The sequence below is a fragment of the Pantherophis guttatus genome, chromosome 11, assembly GCF_059756535.1.
Source record: "Pantherophis guttatus breed Tessera chromosome 11, ASM5975653v1, whole genome shotgun sequence".
In the NCBI taxonomy this organism is placed as follows: domain Eukaryota; kingdom Metazoa; phylum Chordata; class Lepidosauria; order Squamata; family Colubridae; genus Pantherophis; species Pantherophis guttatus.
The window spans coordinates 12,824,726-12,845,178 of record NC_142073.1 but is presented as its reverse complement, the minus strand read 5'-3'; the positions used below and the strand labels follow the sequence as shown (position 1 = coordinate 12,845,178).

General features: G+C 43.6%; 1 protein-coding gene across 1 annotated transcript in view; it reads left to right on the top strand.

Moving 5' to 3' along the window:
- CDH5 (cadherin 5) overlaps positions 1 to 18,466 on the top strand; it is a 35,667-nt gene extending 17,201 nt beyond the window's left edge. Inside the window, exons 4-12 of the mRNA XM_034425365.3 lie at positions 765 to 881; positions 2,546 to 2,713; positions 2,980 to 3,167; positions 5,413 to 5,666; positions 7,598 to 7,728; positions 9,414 to 9,541; positions 11,287 to 11,395; positions 12,519 to 12,764; positions 15,893 to 18,466. Of these exons, the coding sequence (XP_034281256.1) occupies positions 765 to 881; positions 2,546 to 2,713; positions 2,980 to 3,167; positions 5,413 to 5,666; positions 7,598 to 7,728; positions 9,414 to 9,541; positions 11,287 to 11,395; positions 12,519 to 12,764; positions 15,893 to 16,404 (1,853 nt within the window). The 3' untranslated portion in view covers positions 16,405 to 18,466. The remainder of the gene's footprint in view (positions 1 to 764; positions 882 to 2,545; positions 2,714 to 2,979; positions 3,168 to 5,412; positions 5,667 to 7,597; positions 7,729 to 9,413; positions 9,542 to 11,286; positions 11,396 to 12,518; positions 12,765 to 15,892) is intronic.
- Positions 18,467 to 20,453: the final 1,987 nt, after the last annotated feature.

Sequence of the window (20,453 nt, the reverse complement as noted above, 5' to 3'; positions counted from 1 at the left end):
ACCCTTTTGACATATCTCTCTCTCTCCTCCCTCCCTCTCTGTATCTCTCTATGTCTCTCTCTCGCTCTTCCCCTCTCTCTGTATCTCTCTGTCTCTGCCCTGGCCACTTCTCCATCCCCCACCGTCACCCTTACCTTCTCAGGCCAGGCTAGGAGTGACTGGGAGGGAAGGGTGAGGGGTGGGGCCAGCCAGTGATGGGACAGGGAGCCACATCAGAGGCCCCAAAGAGCCGCATGTGGCTCCGGAGCCGCAGGTCGCTGACCCCTGGTCTAAAATGTCATATCACGTCGCTGAATTAATCCTTCAGTTAGAAAACAATCTGAAACCCTTGCTTTGCTTCTTAATGCTCAATACAGATACAAGTGAAAGCTTTTTGTTTGGATTTGTTTCTGGACCACGGCAAAATACATGGGAAAATCCCATTGTGTCAGCTTTGGAAGCCATATTAATGGCTTCAATCAATGGACACATTGCCAATGAAAACTAAATGAGCGTTAGGGTTAGGAACAAGGTTAGTTAAGGTTAGGTTGTCTTACAGGAAATTCAGAGAGCAAAATGGAGATTGCCATATTAAAAGTCTCTAATATATTCATGCCATGATCTAGAATAGGGGGAGAAGAGCTGAGGGAAATGTCTCTCATCATTGTATTTCTATTTTCACGGCTAATTTCCTCAGCCCTCTGTTGACACAAGATGTTTCAAACCATTCAAATATACTTGTTATTTTTCATTCTCTCTCTCTCTCGCTCTCTTTCTCCTTTTAGGAACATCTGTCACCAAAGTGACAGCTGTGGATGCTGATGACCCAACCCTTCATGGTCATGCAGATGTTTTCTACGAAGTTACTGATGGCAAAAACTACTTCAGAATAGACAACTCAGGTACAGGATCTACCGTATAAATAAAAATTTGTACAAGAACAAGCAAACGTAACTGTCTATTTTCTGCCTGATCAAAGAACAAAATGACATCTATTCTCTTTTCCATGTAGAAGAGATTGCTTAGTAAGCCTGTGATTATTTTAAATTATTAATTAACTCACTTAATTCACTCAATTATTAATAGCAGGCTGAGGTACACTTCAGATCTGACTGAGGAGGTATATTCCTTGTCATATCTGAAGTGACTAGCCATACTTGCTGTCAGGGTTCTGACGGATGCCCTAATTAAATCATGAGCCTCGAGCCAAGCTCCAAAAAAATCCAGTTATTTATTAGGAGCTTCATGTCGGCACTTCCCAAGTGAAGCCAGCTCTGACTCTACATAATTTATGCCCCAATTATGACATACCCCAGGATGTGTCATCAATCACATTCACCACCGGAGCAATTTCGTGGGTTGTACAGGTCACTCCCCTCCGGCTGCTGTAGGTAACCCTGGGATACAGCCTTGAGAGAAGCATGAAATGTGCATCTGTCTTTGGCTGATGTGCCATTTCACTGGTTTAAATTGGCTGTACACCGCCCTGAGTCCTTCGGGAGAAGGGCGGTATAGAAATAAAATTATTATTATTATTATTATTATTATTATTATTATTATTATTATTATTATTATTATTATTATTATTATTAGAGAGATGAGAGAGAGAAGGAGAGATGAGAGAGAAAGAGAGATGAGAGAGAGCGATATGACAGATGAGAGAGAGATGACAGATGAGAGAGGGATGAGAGATGAGAGAGAGGGATGAGAGAGAGATGAGATAGAGATAGATGAGAGAGCGATATGAGAGATGAAAGATGAAAGATGAGAGAGAGAGATGAGAGAGAGAAGGAGAGATGAGAGAGAGAGATGAGAGAGATGAGAGAGAGATGGCAGATGAGAGAGGGATGAGAGATGAGAGAGAGGGATGAGAGAGAGATGAGATAGAGATAGATGAGAGAGCGATATGAGAGATGAAAGATGAAAGATGAGAGAGAGAGATGAGAGAGAGAAGGAGAGATGAGAGAGAGAGATGAGAGAGAGCGATATGAGAGATGAGAGAGAGATGGCAGATGAGAGAGGGATGAGAGATGAGAGATGGGTGAGAGGGATGAGAGAGATGAGAGAGAGATGAGATAGAGATAGATGAGAAAGCGATATGAGAGACGAGAGATGAAAGATGAGGGAGAAGGAGAGAGAGATGAGATAGAGAGAGAGCGAGATGAGAGTGAGAAATATGAGAGATGAAAGAGAGATGAGAGATGAGAGAGATGAGAGATGAGAGAGAGAGATGAGAGAGAGAGAGAGATGAGAGATGAGAGAGAGATGAGAGATGAGAGATGAGAGAGAGAGAGATGAGAGAGGGATGAGAGATGAGAGAGAGATGAGAGAGAGAGAGAGAGATAAGAGAGAGAGAGAGAGAGAGACTGTATATTTCTATCCAGTTTCATCCAAGTCCAACTTTCACATTTATAGAACATCACAGGAACAACCATTGCCTGAAGAATTTCAATCTTTGTGCTTTGTTATTTTAATCACCAGCACTCAAAATTAAACCCTGTTGGGGGGAAAAACCAGTGGAAGTGACAATATAAACTAACGTTTGTGTTTTCTTTTTATGTTAAAGGAACCATTTACACAGCTGTGCCTGACTTGGATAGAGAACAAAAGGCTACTTATACCATCCGGGTGAAAGCGAGGGACGGCATGGGTCTACATGCTGAAGAATTTGGCATTGCTACTGTCATCATTAAATTAATTGACATCAATGACAATTTCCCAACATTTAAGCAAAGTGAGTTTTGCAAAGTCAAAGGGCTGAATCTAAACACACTCTATCTTTATTTCTGCAGGCTCCAATTAACATATCATATAAAAATGCAATGCTTTGTTATTGCTGAGGGACTTAACTTTTGGCATGTTTTCTTTGCGATAGTATCGTCAGACACTGTAAAAGTGTGGATTGGAAAAATGCAAGTCCCTCTCATTACATTTATCTCTTCTTCATCATTGAAAACTTTATCTGAAATACCTGGGGGTTTTGGGGAACATCTTTTTCAGAAAATTTCACTTTCGAAGTCCCTGAAAATGTCAGTTTGACCGGTGAAGTCGGTAGATTAAAAGTAGAGGACATCGATGAACCACAAAACAGGGATACCAAGTATAGCTTTCGCCAAGGGAATTACCAAGACACCTTTAAAATTATACCAAATCGCTACACAAATGAAGGAGTAATTCAACCAACAAAGGTATTGTTTTTGAACCTCAATTGATTTTGCGTCTTGGGCTATTTATACGTTGCCAGTTAGAACTAGGTCTACCTGAAATAGTAAAGTGAAGAAAGCATATTATGGAATACATGATATGTGGAATGCATGTTATAGGGAAGGGGGAAAAGTAACATTCAAACATTATTACTATTATTATTAATGCTGTTTAGCTGTTACAGCATTAGTACAGGGGTGAAATGCTCCCGGTTCAGACCGGATCGCCCGATCCGGTAGCGATGGAGGCAAGTGGTTCAGAAAACCGGAGCAAAAATCCCTGGCCCTCCCCCATGCCCAGCTGAGCCGCGCGATCATCAGAGGCTTTTTTTTTTTAAATGCCTCTGACGATCCAAGCTGAGTTGCCTGATCAGCAGAGGCTTTTTAAAAAAGGCATTTATGCCTCTGATGATCCAAGCTGAGTTGCCTGATCGGCAGAGGCATTTAAAAGAAAAAAAGTCTCTGACGATCAGGCAACTCAACTGGGATCGTCAGAGTCTTTTGAAAGCATTTTTTTATAACCTCTTCGCCGAAGTGGTTGTAGAAAAAATGGTTTTAAAAGTTTTAAAAAAAATTGGCCACGTCCACTCAGTCACATTATCCCCCACCACCAAGCCACGCCCACAGAACAGGTAGTAACAAATTTTAGATTTCACTACTGCATTAGTAAATATGCAAGTGGGATGGGTGGCTATATCAATTTAATAAATAAATGAGACTAAAAATAATCTCGATATATTACTAAAACTCTTGTTGTCATGACCTTTAACTGGGTGAAACGGTGCATTACAGGACAATAATTTTTGAACCAAAATATCTTAAATGGGCTAACTTACAGAATGCATCCAAACTTCCTGAGGGAATGAAACTTGGAGAGGTTGTGGCTGCATCAGTGGTACTGCCGGCTGCTGCACTGCTGCTGCAGTCACATGATTCACATTTTCAATGTTCTATGACAATTTTCCAGATAATCTCACAACTTTTTATGCTGTCCTTCATCCAGCAGGCCCTTTCCTGCCTGCAGGGCACAGCAAGGCAAGGGTAAGGGATAGGAAGGGAGGGAGGGAAGGAGGAAGGAAAGGAAGGAAGGAAGGAAGGAAGGAAGGAAGGAAGGAAGGAAGGAAGGAAGGAAGGAAGGAAGGAAGGAAGGAAGGATTTGCAATCCTGGCTCCCTGCCAGATTCTAACAAAAAACTCAATGGGGAAGGCCGCAGGAAATTAGAAGTCATTCCTGCTCCCACTGCTTTTTTTAATCTGCCCTTGGTGATTCTGTTTCTCCAAATGAAATATCTATGAAATCATTAGTTAACTAGGGCACAAGTCGTCTAGTATCAATTAAAACCCACTCGAAGCAGAGAGCTCTTTAGTACAAAGTAGATAATTGCAAGATAATCTCTTGCAAGGGAGTTCCAAATAATATAGACCACTACACCAAGGTAGAAGTGTTCAGTTACAGTAGTGGCCAAAATTGTGGAAAGCTTTTGGGAAAAGTGTATTTTTGATGTTTGATGGCTAATAACATCACTTTTTTTGGAGTTTCAAGATAATCCTATTCCACTGCTGGAAAGGCCTGGGAATAGCCCAGACCTTAACCCAATTGAAAATCTATGGAGCCGACTAAAGACACTTGTTAGTCAGAAGTGACCCAGCAATAAAATCCAGTTAATAGAAGCAGCCATTCAATCTTGGTTTCACATTATAACAGCTGCAGAACTAAAAGACTTGGTTCACTCCATAGGAAGACGTTGTAAGGCCGTAATTCATGCTAAAGGTTACCCAACTAAGTATTAACTGACGTGATCATTTTTGTATATCTCATTTTTTTCTACGTGTTTCACTTTTCTCCTTTATATTGTAACTGCTATTCTAATAGAAAATCCTTCGTAAAAGTTATTGCATGACATTCTTGATTAAATTATCTTTCCATTAATATATACTTTTATGGTACTACTCCAAAAAAGAAGTGGTGTGATTAGCTAGTTTTAGAAAATACACTTTTCCCAAAAGGTTTCCACCATTTTGGCCACTACTGTATATTTGTATATTTTCAATCCAAATTTCAGTTAAAAATGAATTTAATTTAACTTTTGATCCGATGTCACATGCTTTGAGGAGCGTAACTCAAAAGTCTCATCTCAAAAAAGTTGTCCCCCACCCCAATAAAAAAAGCAATACTAGGAAATCAGTTTCTATTGCCTTTGTGAACTGAACATGTCTCCTTCTTCATTTAGCCCTTGGACTTTGAAAAGATACCTGAATACAGGTTTGTGGTTGAAGCCACGGATGCCAATATCAACTATGCCTATGCTACACGGAAGGGTCTGGAGAACCTTGCAAGAGTAATTATCAAAGTTATCGATGTTGATGAACCCCCAGTTTTCAGCCGGTCTTCCTATACATTCACCGTCCAAGAAGAAGGTGCAACGAAGATATCCATTGGATGTGTTTCTGCAAGTGATCCTGATAAAGCCAGACGGAAAATAAGGTAATGGAAAGTTAACTGACCGTATCCTAAAAGTATCTTCTGAATATATATATTAAAAATATAAGCATAGAGATTCATTGCCCTAATGTGGCATTAAAGTGCATTTAACATGCTTCTGTTTTTATTTAATGCAAAAACCAGCTCCTGTAACCTTGCCAATTGTCAAGGTTAGAAGGAAGTTTGGAGAAGAAAATGTATTGTTTTCTCCCTTCCTGCTTTATTCCTAAGGAGGCCCACTACCCTGATGACTCAATTTGCACTTAGAAAAGAATTCTATTCCATTGCCTCCAAACCAAAGTTACAAAGAGGCGGCTTTGTGTGGGAGAACAGCAGGGAGAGGCAGGAGGCAGAGTTAAGTGCATCATCAGCTTAAAGTCATTATGATCCCACAAACCTTCTAAGTCCAACCCTTCTTGAATTTCGTTGACCATTACCTGGTGCAAATTTACTAAAATAGAATAGAATTCTTTATTGGCCAAGTGTGATTGGACACACAAGGAATTTGTCTTGGTGCATATGCTCTCAGGGTCCATAAAAGAAAAGATACATTTGTGAAGAATCATAAAGTACAACACTTAATGACAGTCATAGGATACAAATAAGTACTGAACTTTAGTTGACTAAATTCTAATATATGGGCTTGAGCAATAAATCTTATAAATTGCAACTTAAGGTAGGGTCCTGATCCTTTGTGCCTGACTTAATGTCAACTAAAGTTCAATACCAAATTAGTGCCAGATAAGAGTCAACAGAATTTTAGAAGGGTTGGATTCAGACTATTTGTGGGATCGTAATAACTCTAAGCTGATGGTGCATTTAACTCCACCCTCCATCTCTCCCTGCTCTTCTCCTACACTTTGGTAGATCCGCCATTGATACATCTAACCATCAGGAACCAAAACCAACAACTCCTGATTGTCATCCAATTAAATTGGGTGATATGGAGAGGGACATACATTAGAACACCTCAAGTGGCTAGTCTGATTGTTGCTTCTTGTATCGGGATTTTATTCTTCTCAGCCACCCGGAGTCCCTGGGAATGAGTTGGGTGGCCATGTATTAAACTTAATTTTATACATACATACATATGTATGTATGTATACGCAGCAGCGCGTGTAGTGACGGGAGCAGCATGGCGCTCCCATGTAACACCGCTCCTGCGTGAGCTGCACTGGCTCCCGGTGGTCTTCCGGGTGCGCTTCAAGGTGTTGGTTATCACCTTTAAAGCGCTCCATGGCATAGGGCCTAGCTATCTTAGAGACCGCCTGCTGCCACCGACGACCTCCCATCAACCCGTGCGCTCCCACAGAGAGGGCCTCCTCGGGGTGCCATCAGCCAAACAGTGCAGGCTGGTGATCCCCAGGGGGAGGGCCTTCTCTGTGGGGGCACCCACCCTCTGGAATCAGCTGCCCCCAGAGATAAGGAGAATCCAAGACCTCAGTGCCTTCCGCCATGTCCTTAAAACCTTCTTTTTCCAGCAAGCTGGGCTGGCCTAATTTTTTAAGTGTTTTTAATTGTTTTGTTTATCGTTTTTAATTAATGGGGCCAAATTTATATATATCTTTTAATTGTATTTTAATATTTGTATTTGATGTTTTTACTTGGCTGTTCACCGCCCTGAGTCCTCAGGGAGAAGGCGGTATACAAATTCAAAATAAAATAAAAATAAAAATAAAATATGTATATATATGTGTGTGTGTGTGTTGTACGTGTGTACGTTTGTGTGTGTGTGTGTGTGTGTGTGTGTGTGTGTGTGTGTGTGTGTGTAGTGTTTTTCTATCGAAGAATTTGTCTACCCAGTGGTGGGATTCAAGTAATTTAACAACCGGTTCTCTGCCCTAAGGATTTATTTCAACAACCAGTTTGCCAAACAACCCCATTTTTATGAGGCTCAGTAATACTAAGTTGACTTTTTCTTCTACCCACTATAGTTACCATATCTTAAGATCCACTTCTTTTGAAATAAGTACCAGTGGGTGCATTTTCGCCACAAAGCGTCTGGACAGGGAAGAAAACAGTTGGCATAATATAACTGTCGCAGCCAATGAGCTGGATCAAAATAGTAAGTATTTCCCTGTATCACCTACATGTTGATTAGTGGTGCGGTGGCCTAGAGGTGGAACTCTCACCTCACTGTGAGGTGACTGTGAGTTTGATCCTAGGTAGAGGTGGGTATTTCTCTCTCTGGGCGCAATGAGAATATATCTGTCAAACAAACCTCCGCATTGGTGACAGGAAGGGCATCTGGCCATTAAACACTCTGCTAGCTCCCTTCAGTTGCCCAGACTCCACCCCACAAGGGATTATGGGGTTAAAAGATGATGATGATCCACATGTTGATTAGTGCATCACTCCTACTGTTTTTCAGGTCCTTTCAGTTACAAATGGAGTAAATAAATATCAATAAACAATAGGATTGTTCAGCACTTTGGATTTGAAAAAGCAAATGTGCTTTTGGCAGCATTGTAGTGCTCATTAAGCAGCTATTCCTTAAAGCAGACACACCTTTTCCTGGTACATCTGGTACAAAGCAGATATCCAACCATCTGGAACAAGATCCCATTGAAGGAACTACAAACAGATGTTACATGACCACATGATCTTTAAAAACATTTTCCGCCTTTGAATCTGAAGCGCTGCAGAGCCCTAATAAATAGCTACCAACTCTAAACCTTGCAGCTAATTGCCTGTAATTTGCAATAAACAGGAAAGCCCAACACTCGTTGAACCACTTCTGAAGTAACTTTTAAATCAACTATAAGCCTATAAATATAAATAAGCTTTTAAATCAGCTATAACAGGGGGGTCATACTCGATTTCATTGAGGGCCGCATCAGGGTTGTGTTTGATCTCAGGGGACTGGGGAGGGGTGTGGCCAGGGTGGGCGTGGCCAGTTCGACATCACTCGTGTCAGGGGTGCCTGTGGTGGCCTGAGCACTCTACCAGTGAAAATGGACTGCCAAGCCCCTTTTTAGCTGCAACGGCCTCCTGCAACCCTCTCCAGCAAAAGCGGCCTCCTGAGCTCCGTTTTCAGTTGCAACGGCCTCCTGCAACCCTCTCCAGCGAAAATGGCCTCCTGAGCTCCTTTTTCAGTTGCAACGGCCTCCTGCAACCCTCCGCCAGCAAAAATGGCCTCCTGAGCTCCTTTTTCAGCTTCAACGGCCTCCTGCAACCCTCCACCAGCAAAAACAGCCTCCTGAGCTCTGTTTTCGGTTGCAACGTCCGCCTGCAACCCTCCGCCAGCGAAAACAGAGCTTGTGAGGACCGTACGCAGCCCTTCCGAGCTCCGTTTTCACTGGCAGATGCACCACAGGCCGGTCCTTCACTGTTTCCAGGGCGACACTGTGGGCCAGATCTAAGTACCCCGTGGGCCTGATTCGGCCCCCGGGCCTTGAGTTTGACACCCCTGAGCTATAACATAGTCTTAAGCAAGCTCAGTAGAAAGGTTTGCTTCATGACAATTGAATAATGGGGAACACCAATAGGAGGTTTAAGAACTCATTTTAAATTGAATCAGATGGTTTTGCTTGATATTATCAATAATGATCTGCAGTAACTCTCCAGGGGTTTGAACCAAGAGTCATTCCTAGCCCCATCTGGAAATATTAGGTAGAGAATTTGGAATCTGGGGATCTTCCCACAAGTTTCCCTCCTTCACTGTACTTTTCATAATAATATGGTCTGGATGTGTTTACTCTAATTGGTTTCAGGATGATAACCAGTTAATATTTTTTTTTCCTTTTTCAGAAAAGAGAATCCCCAGATTAGAAACCCACGTACCAGTTTATATTAAAATTAAGGATATAAATGACAATGCCCCAGAATTCGCTTTTCCATATGATCCACGTGTGTGTGAAAATGCTGCACCTGGACAGGTAAAGTTTCTTGCCTTGCCAGCTTCATTTCCTGGCACAGTGAGATATAAGTGTAAAAGAGTTAAGCCCGTAGAGAAGATTCCCTCAAGTCTAGCTTGTCTTCTGGTGTCTGTATATCCATGTAGGTGTTCTTGGCAATGATATGGAAGAAGTTTGTCACTGCCTTCTTCTAGGATACTTCTTCCAGTTCCTAGTGTGACCTACAGTTCTGGGATTTTCTGCTGGTCTCCCATTTAAGTCATAACCCTACTCACTTTTCTAACATCAGCCAATGCTGATGGCGGTGTCATGCGTATGGTGTAGTGTCTCCTTAACCCAGGTAGTCCTCGAGTTACGACCACAATTGAGCCCAACATTTATGTGGCTAAGTGAAACATTTGTTAGGTGAGTTTGCCCCATTTCATGACCTTTCTTGCCCCTGTTGTTAAGTGAATCATTGCTGCTGTTAAGTTACTAACAGGGTTGTTAAGTGAATCTGGTTTCCCCGTTGACTTTGCTTGTCAGAAGGTCGTGAAACGGGATCACATGACCCCAGGACCTGGCAACCGTCATAAATGTGAGCCAGTTGCCAAGCAACTGAATTTTGATCAAATGGCCCTAGGGATGCTTCAATGGGCGTAAAGTGTGAAAAACGGTCATAAGTCCCTTTTTTCAGTGCCGTTGTAACTTTGAACGGTCCCTAAAGGAACTGTTGTAAGTTGAGGACTAAATAGTCAGTCTGTGCAAAGGCTTCATGAAATGCTAGCTAGGTATCATTGAGTTTCCTGGTGTAAAAATACTTCATTACAGCTGAATTCATCAACCCTAATGGGTTTATTTTATTTCGCTTTCATTTAAACGTATTGCCTGAATTCAGTCAGTGGTGATTTGTAAATACAATATATCGCACCATAAATCATGCAAACCGTGTGATTTGTGGTGTGATGTATTGGGTGGCTTCAGCCAATTACGGTTTATTAAACAAATCATGGTAAATGTATTATGCATATTTAGTTTACAGGCTAGATTTCCCCTTTGATGTTCTACTGCTATATTTCTCTTCATGGAACACGTCACAGGACTCATTTTCTGCCATCAGCGCCAATGGTGGGTTCCTCCCAGTTCAGCCCGGTTCAGCCGAGCCGGTAGTGGTGACGATATGACGTCACCAAACCGGTTCTCTTTGTCTGGGAGCTGGGCCCTCCCGCCCGCCCCCGCGTTATTCCTACCTTTTATTTCTATATTTTAAACCCAGCTGATAGGTGCGGCAGAGTGGATTGCCGCACGTCATCTGGGCATATTCCTAATGCGCTTGCGCGGAGCGCAAGTTTGGCACGCATGCGAGCGAAATGACAACATCTTGGGGTTCTCCAGATACTTGGGGGGAGGCAAACTGCCTACCCCTGCCTTAATGCATTAGAAATGCAAAATCTTCCTTCTACTTTGAGGCTGTTGAACTTCTGTAGAGGGGTTGGAATAAAATATGGAGATTACCAGGATGATAGGGCTAAAATCAGGGGTGCTATTCAGTGAAGCGTGTGCATGAAGAGAACCGGTAGTAAAGCCGGTTAAAACCCACCACTGATCAGCGCACAGGTAGCTTGCAAGACATGTTACTCAGAGCAGAATTGTTCAAAGGGGTTATTTGCGGTTTTTGCTAACAAAATCAAACCATGCCCTTTGATTGAGGGCAGTGCATTTGTTCTATAATCCCCAAGGATTTGTTGAAAATAATCAGACAATATCACATTTTTCTACTCATAAAGGTGATCACAAGAATTTCGGCTGTGGACAAGGATGAAACGCCACCAGATGTGAAATTCAAGTATTTCCTGACTTCTGAAGATAGCAACTTTACCCTCATTGACAATCGTGGTGCGTGTCTGTGGAATATGTGCAATAAAAATAGGAACTATGGCTTTTTAAGATTGTTTGCTGCTTAGCAGAAATAAACAATGAAACAGATCTGGGGAACTCCAAAGTTCCACTAACATAGCTTACTGTCTTTAAAAAAAAAGGGTAGAACAAACATTTTAGCCAGTGGTGGAATTCAAAATTCAGTTCTGGGGGCATGGCTTGGTGGGTGTGGTATGGCTTGGTGGGCGTGGCTTGGTGGGCATGGCAGGGGAAGGATACTGCAAAATCTCCATTCCCTCCCCACTCCAGGGGAAGGATACTGCAAAATCTCCATTCCCATTCCATTCCGGGGGGAAGGATACTGCAAAATCCCCATTCCCACCCTACTCCAGGGGGAAGGATATTGCAAAATCTCCATTCCCACCCCACTCTGGGGCCAGCCAGAGGTGGTATTTGCTGGTTCTCCGAACTACTCAAAATTTCCGCTACTGGTTCTCCAGAACCTGTCAGAACCTGCTGAATAGCACCCCGATTTTAGCCCTATCATCCTGGTAATCTCCATATTTTATTCCAACCCCTCTACAGAAGTTCAACCCCCTCAAAGTGGAAGGAAGATTTTGCATTTCTAATGCATTAAGGCATTAGAAATGCAAAATCTTCCTTCCACTTTGAGGGGGTTGAACTTCTGTAGAGGGGTTGGAATAAAATAGCAGTTTGCTTCCCCCCAAGTATCTAGAGAACTCCCGTTACTTGTCCCAGCTTCTGCCAACCTAGCAGTTCAAAAGCACGTAAAAAATGCAAGTAGAAAAATAGGGACCACCTTTGGTGGGAAGGTAACAGCATTCCGTGCGCCTTTGGCATTTAGTCATGCCGGCCAAATGACCACGGAGACATCTTCAGACAGCGCTGGCTCTTCAGCTTTGAAACAGAGATGAGGACCGTCCCCCTAGAGTCTGGAATGACTAGCACATAGGTGCGAGGGGAACCTTTACCTTTACCTTACCTAGAATGGGAATGCTGTCTCCTTCTACCCATCAGTTGGGTTCCATAAACTGGAGGCCGCTATTACGTGTGGTAGCTGGAAACCCTTTTGAAACCATCACTTTTTGATCATTCAACTGCACGCTATTGCATTTTCCAGATAACACAGCAAACATCACCGTCAAGTTTGGACAGTTCAACCGAGAGCTACTCAAAACTCATTTCTTGCCTATCATCATCTCCGACAATGGGGCACCATCACAGACCAGCACGAACACTCTTACCATCCGGATTTGCCAGTGCGACAAGGAAGGGGAATTCACTCTTTGCGAAGAGCAAGCGAAGCAAGTGGGAGTCGGCATCCAAGTGTTGGTGACCATCTTAGTCTGTATTTTCACCATCATTGGTAAATCGATCTTGGCTTCTCCCTTTCTGCTTTGAACAGGGCAGGGGGTGGAAGGGAACTTAATACAAGTAGCAACCCATGTGATGGTGGTTTTTAAAAAGATAGGATGGGATGGGATGGGATGGGATGGGATGGGATGGGATGGGATGGGATGGGATGGGATGGGATGATGGGATGGGATGGGATGGGATGGGATGGGATGGGATGGGATGGGATGGGATGGGACAGGACAGAATAACAGAGTTGGAAGGGACTTTGGAGGTCTTCTAATCTAGGCAGGAAACCTTATACCACTTCAGACAAATGGTTGTCCAATCTCTTCAAAACCTCCAGTGTTGGAGCATTTACAACTTCTGGAGGCAAGTTGTTCCACTGATTAATTGTTCTCACTGTTAGGAATTTTCTCCTTAGTTCTAAGTTGCTTCTCTCCTTGATGAGTTTCCACCCATTGCTTCTTGTCCTGCCTTCAGGTGCGAATAGCTTGACTCCCTCTTCTTTGTGGCAGCCCCAGAGATATCAGAACACTGCTATCATGTCTCCCCTGGTCCTTCTTTTCATTAAAGGAGACATACCCAATTCCAGCATCCATTCTTGATGTCTTTTAGCCTCCAGTCCCCTAATCATCTTTGTTTTCCTCCTCTCAGAATCAATTGGGCCTTGCAGAATTCATAAAATAACCGTCACAGAACAAAACAAAAAAACCAGCAAGAGGGTTTTTTTAAAAAAATAATAATAAAATTAAATTTTCCTGTTACCAGAGGCAATGCAGCTAATATAAACTGAGCAAATATATAATGCTTTAACATGGATTTGGAAAGTTAACCAAGATGACACTGAAGGCCTGTTGTACTTAGTAATGCTGTTCTTCAGACGACTTGGTGATTTCTTAGATTTTTCCTCCCCTTCGAAAAAAAAAGTGGGGGGGAGGACTTCTGCTTTTCCCCTTATTGTCAGGTTACCTAAGGATTCCTTTAGAATTTCTCCAGCTTTCTGAGTCTTTGAAGGGGGTAGAAGAACCTGGTGGTTCTGCCTCTACTTCTTCCTGCTCTTTGAAACTTCCTTGACAGTCCTCACTTCCCAAGCTGAAAGGGGTTGGAGTTTGACTGAAGCCTGTGAACCTGGGGGAGGGCCCTGCAGATCACAAGAAAGAGACCGTGCCATGATAGATCATCTGTGCACAGAAACTCCTTGGCAAGAACGTTGCGTTACATTCACACGAACATCCCCATTCCCTCCTCTTCGGGAAGAAATGTCAGAATAAATTCTCTTTCATCAGAGTGAAAGGAGCACCAGTGGAAAAATTGCAGGAGTGTTAAAAGCTTTTTTTTTTAATAGAACAAAACTCCTGTAATGGTATGTGAGAATGACCTTGAGGGACAAGGGAAGAGATGCTGTCTAGGAAACGATCAGACAAGAGAGGTGGGGGAGTCCCCAGTGGCTTAACTCTTGGGGGGGAGACTAGAAAAGACCAGTCCTAATGGATCAACTGGTTAAAAGTGGCAGAGATTTGTACCTTCAGATTTGCAAGCTTGACATCAGCCCTCCCAAATAAACCAGACGGGAACCATGAGCTAATTCTACTTTCTTGTAAGGCTACATTAACAGAATCTTGCAGAAGGCAGAAACTTCCCACGACCACTTTTTACTGCTTGATTCATTAAGGTGGGTCCAGGGGTGGGATTGAAAAATTTCAGCAACAGGTTCTCTGCCCGGTTGCTGGGTGGGCGTGGCCATGGGGGCATGGCCTACTCGGCCTCCTGCACCACGGCGGTGGTGGGGGAGTCTTCGCCCTCCCCAGGCTCTGGAGGCTTTTCTCAAGCCTCCAGGAGGGCAAAAACGGCCTCACCTGGGCTCCGGAGACCCTCCGGAGGCTGGAAACAAGCCCGTTTTCGGACTTCTGGTACTTCCAGTAGGCCCATTTTTCACCCTCCCAGAGCCTCCGTGCACGCCCTGCACTTACCTAGCATCCAAAACGGGCCACATGGAGACTCCTGGGAGAGGCGGGATGGGTGGGGTCAGCCAGTCCTTGGAACAACCGGTTCGGCGAACCACATTAAAATTAACATCCGGTTCACCCGAACTGGTCTGAACTGGCTGATTCCCACCCCTGGGCAGCTCCTTCCTAAATTTCTTCCTCTCTTTGTTAAGCCACTGGGGGCTCCTCCACCCCTCTTTTGTCTGATCATTTCTGGGCAGCATCTCTTCCCCTCAGTCCTCAAGGTCATTCTCACACACCATTAAAACGCCATAGAGAGGTTGAACCAGAGGCAACACACTTAAGTCACCTTAAAATGGCTCATGTGCTATCTTGGACCAGTGCCTGTGGTTTTCAAGATGTTGTTGAGGGCTAGCAGGGTTGGGGGCCATTCAAATCTCAAAGGGGATACCATGAGACAGGTCAGGTGTAGTGACAGAGAAGATGGAACAACTTGCCTCCAGAAGTTGTGAACTCTCTAACACTGGAAGTTTTGAAGAAGAGATTGGACAACCTTTGTCTGAAATGGCATAGGGTTTCCTGCCTGAGCAGAAGTCCTCCAAGGTCCCTTCCAACTATTCTATTCTATTCTATTCTATTCTATTCTATTCTATTCTATTCTAGTCTAGTCTAGTCTAGTCTAGTCTAGTCTAGTCTAGTCTAGTCTAGTCTAGTCTAGTCTACTCCATTCCTATTCCTATTCCTATTCCTATTCCTATTCCTATTCCTATTCCATTCCAATTCCTATTCTATTCTATTCTATTCTATTCTATTCTATTCTATTCTATTCTATTCTATTCTATTCTATTCTATTCTATTCCATTCCATTCCAATTCCAATTCCAATTCTACTCTACTCTACTCTACTCTACTCTATTCCTATTCCTATTCCTATTCCTATTCCTATTCCTATTCCTATTCCTATTCTATAGATATGCCTCCCTATCAAATGAAAACGATAAACAGTTGTAATCAAACCCAACTATTTCATTCAAAAGTAGGCAACACCCTTGAACTCAGCTAGGTGGAAGGTATTTAATTCTCATCAAAGTGAAAAGGTCTGGTAAAGAATCAAGGAATCAAAGTCACAGTCAACATCATATGAATATGTTTTGTTGGCTACTCATCGCTTTCCCCCATATATTTTTTTACAGCATTAACGATGCTGCTGATAGTCTGGAGGAGGCGGCACAAGAAAGATCTCGGTGTTCTCAAGAAGAACGTCGAAGAGATCCATGAGCAGCTGGTGGCCTACGACGAAGAAGGCGGCGGTGAAATGGACACCACCAGTTATGATGTCTCGGTCCTGAATTCAGCCCGCCAGAGAGGGATACTATGCCCCAGAATGCCTTTGGAGGATTCACCTTGCAAATATTCCCGCGAACAAAAGATCCCCGAGAATGGACTTTCAGGCATTGGAGAAATGGGCATCATGATTGAGATGAAAAAAGATGAAGCTGATAATGATGGGGATATCTTGCCCTATGACACCCTCCACATATTTGGCTATGAAGGGGGCGAGTCTATTGCGGAATCTCTAAGCTCCCTGGGTTCAGGGTCCTCAGACTTGGATATTGATTATGATTTCCTCAATGATTGGGGTCCCAGATTCAAGATGCTGGCAGACCTTTATGGTCTGGAACCTAGTGTAGATCTGATCTACTGAGCGTAGTCAGAGGCAGATCATCCCAAGCAGTGGTGAAATCCAATTTTTTTTTACAAACCGGTTCTGTGGGCATGGCTTGGTGGGCATGGTGTGGCTTGGTGGGCGTGGCAGGGGAAGGATACTGCAGAATCTCCATTCCCACCCCACTCCAGGAGAAGGATATTGCAAAATCCCCATTCCCTCCCCACTTGTGGGGGAAGGATATTGCAAAATCCCCATTCCCTCCCCACTCCTGGGGGAAGGATATTGCAAAATCCCCATTTGCACCCCACTCTGGGACCAGCCATAGGTGGCCTTTGCCGGTTCTACAAACTCATTTCATTTCATTTATTTCATTTATTGAACTTCTATACCGCCCTTCTCCCAAAGGACTCAGGGCGGTGTACAGCCATATTAAAACACATATAAACCACAACATTTAAGAACAACTTAAAAACAAATATATAAAATTTGGCCCACAAAATTTAAAAACTAACAAACACCCAATTTAAAAATCCCTATTAGGCCAGCCCGGCTTGTTGGAATAAAAGAGTCTTCAGGACGCGGCGAAAGGTACGCAGGTCGGGAATCATATGGACCTCTAGGGGCAGATCATTCCAGAGAGCTGGTGCCCCCACAGAGAAGGCTCTCACCCTGGGTGTCGCCAGTCGACATTGTCTGGCCGACGGCACCCTGAGGAGCCCCCCCCCCCCCCCGTGGGAGCATATTGGCCGGTGGGAGGCTATCGGTGGCAGAAGGCGATCTCATATATACCCTAGTCCTAAGCCATGGAGCGCTTTAAAGGTGGTAACCAACACCTTGAATCGCACCCGGAAGACCACCGGGAGCCAGTGCAGCTCGCGCAGGAGAGGTGTTACATGGATATGCCATGTCGCCCCCAAAATCACCCGCGCGGCCGCATTCTGGACCAGTTGGAGCCTCCGGGTGCTCCTCAAGGGGAGCCCCATGTAGAGAGCATTACAGTACTCCAAATTTTCGCTACTGGTTCTCCGAACTGCTCAAAATTTCCACTACCGGTTCTCCAGAACCTGTCAAAACCTGCTGGATTTCACCCTGATCCCAACCCAGTCCATAAACAGTAAAACTGAAAGACTGTTCGATTCTTTGTGCATTCCTCATACAAAAGAAAATCAGATTTTCTTTTTTACACATTTTCAGAGCAGACTGGGATAACCTAAGGGAAACAAGCTTTAAACAAAATCAGGTCTGTAGATATATATATATATATTTCCTAAATATTTCCTAAATGGGAATGCCATTGTACTGAGGGATTAGAAATGTTTCTCCTTATATAGAAATCCAATGTTTAAATGCTTTTAAAGCACTGTGGTTCTTTTGCCTGTTAAAAGAAAGCTTAGATTCAATTCAAAACCTTTATTGTCATTGTACATCATGTATACAACGAAATTGGTTTAGCCTCTACTGGTGCAGTCCATACGAAAATACAAGACAACATGAATAATATAAAGAATAATCCTTATACAGAGGGATGCGGTGGCTCAGTGGCTAAGAGGCTGAGCTTGTCAATCGAAAGGTCGGCGGTTCGAATCCCTAGTGCCATGTAACGGGGTGAGCTCCCGTTACTTGTCCCAGCTTCTGCTAACCTAGCAGTTCGAAAGCACATAAAAAATGCAAGCAGAAAAATAGGGACCACCTTTGGTGGGAAGGTAACAGCGTTCTGTGCGCCTTTGGCGTTGAGTCATGCCGGCCACATGACCACGGAGACATCTTCGGACAGCGCTGGCTCTTCAGCTTTGAAACAGAGATGAGTACCGACCCCTAGAATCGGGAATGACTAGCACATATGTGCGAGGGGAACCTTTACCTTTACCTTAATCCTTATACAAGTAGTTAGGAAAAAACTAGTCATACGTTTCTATATGTAATTCATATTCTGTGCAACATGTATATTACTCTGGTGTATGATCTTATATCATGGTATATACATATTACACACTTCACTGGCACCAGTGAAATTCGATATGAATCATCAGTTGAAAGACGATGTCTCGTTTGTCCTGATTGTTGCAGCTATTCTAATTAAATGTGTTTTTAGTTACAAGCTTTTATTGAATGAATTATCTCAATGTCCCTGTGACACTTTTACATATTTGTTACTGGTGGTAGTGAACAACTAGTGAAGGACTGGCATCTGAACTCATGTCAAAGATTCAGGTCCCATATCAAAACCTCTACTAAAGCTACCAGAAGATCAGAAAACCATGGTCTATAATGGACCACGAGCATTTGAAATCAGAGCAGGCGTGGATAGAAAAACAAGGAAAGCAAAAATCCCTCACTAACATGGATGCCGTCCAAACCTATCCACTGTTTTAGATGTGGGGCAGTGGTGGGATTCAATTTTTTTTTACTACCGGTTCTGTGGGTGTGGCTTGGTGGGCATGGTGTGGCTTGGTGAGCGTGGCTTGGTGGGCGTGGCAGGGGAAGGATACTGTAAAATCTCCATTCCCACCCATGCAAGGGGAAGGATACTGAAAAATCTCCATTCCCACTCCACGGGGAAGGATACTGCAAAATCCCCATTCCCACCCCACTCCTGGGCGAAGGAAATTGCAAAATCTCCATTCCCATGGGGAAGGATATTGCAAAATCCCCATTCCCACCCCACTCCTGGGGGAAGGATATTGCAAAATCTCCATTCCCACCCCACTCTGGAGCCAGCCAGAGGTAGTATTTGCTGGTTCTCCAAACTTCTCAAAATTTCCACTACCGGTTCTCCAGAACCTCTCAGAACCTGCTGATTTTCACCCCCGATGTGGGGTCATCGATGCTCTCTGAGCTTGATGGTTTTCTTGCAAATGTTTCATTACCAAACTAAATAACATCGCCAGTGCTAGAAGGGAGCAGGTTCTGGGTAATGAAACATCTGCGAGAAAACCATCAACTTGAGAGAACACCAAAAACTCCAGAGTTAACCCTGAGCTACAAATAGTCTCTTCCGTTGTTTTCGATCTCACATATTCACTTTAACCCCATTACATGGTTTTTATCCAGGCACCCATTTTTACTCATTTAAAAAAAAAAAAAGCTACATTTTCAAACGCATCTAAAGCATTTCAGCTGCTGCCGGAAACTACCCAAAGTGAACAGCCTCATTAACGGTGAAACTACCTTAAGTTATTTTCTTCTTCCAAATTACTTTTTCTTTACAGGGACTGTAAAATGGGGTATTTTCTCATGACGGTGTTGGCACTTGCAAATGTAAATAGCAGGTACATTTCAGATCTGATGGTTCCAAAGGGAGAATACACCTTTCCCTAATAATGGGCTTTTTTTTTTAACTTTCGAGTCTGCTGAATAAGCCCCATGGCTTCACTTGTAAATGTTGCTAATTCATCATGGGACACCATAGGAGTTCTTCCAGGGGTGAAATGCTACCAGTTCGTACCGGTTTGGGCGAACACCAGTAGCGATAAAAACCAACGGGCTATTGGTTCGTCCGAACCAGTATTTCCGACAATCAGCTGTGCCGCACGGTTTATATTCGCTAGAAAGCAAGAAATCCTGCTTTGTAGTGAAGCTAAATCATGCAGCACAGCTGTTTCCCCCCCTCTTACTGTTCTACTTACCTTCCCAAGCCTCCTTTTTCCACGCGAAGTGCGTGTTTGGCGTGCACTGCACAAGCGTTCGCAGCGTGCTTTTGGTGTGCATTGTGCATGTGCACGCAGCATGCTTTTGGCATGCAACACGCATGCACACCATGCATTTGGCGCACACCGCACATGCGCAGGCGGCGAAGTGGTAGCAATCCGCAGAGGATTTCACCACTGGGTTGTTCCTTCTACTTCAGATATCTGAGAATTGCAATTCTACGAGTATTGGAAACTCCTAAGCTAATTACTAGGAGTAAAAAGCCCCAAGGCATGTACTGAGGTTCATGTCAAAGCAGGAAGAAATTTCTGATTCTGCTCAGAATATCTATCAGAAAGCGCCAGTGTCAGCACTTCAAGCTGCATTTACTCTAGTGCTGACATAAGAAGGAGAAGCGGAGGCGTCTGGAAAGGGACGTTTGACTTTTCACCTACTTA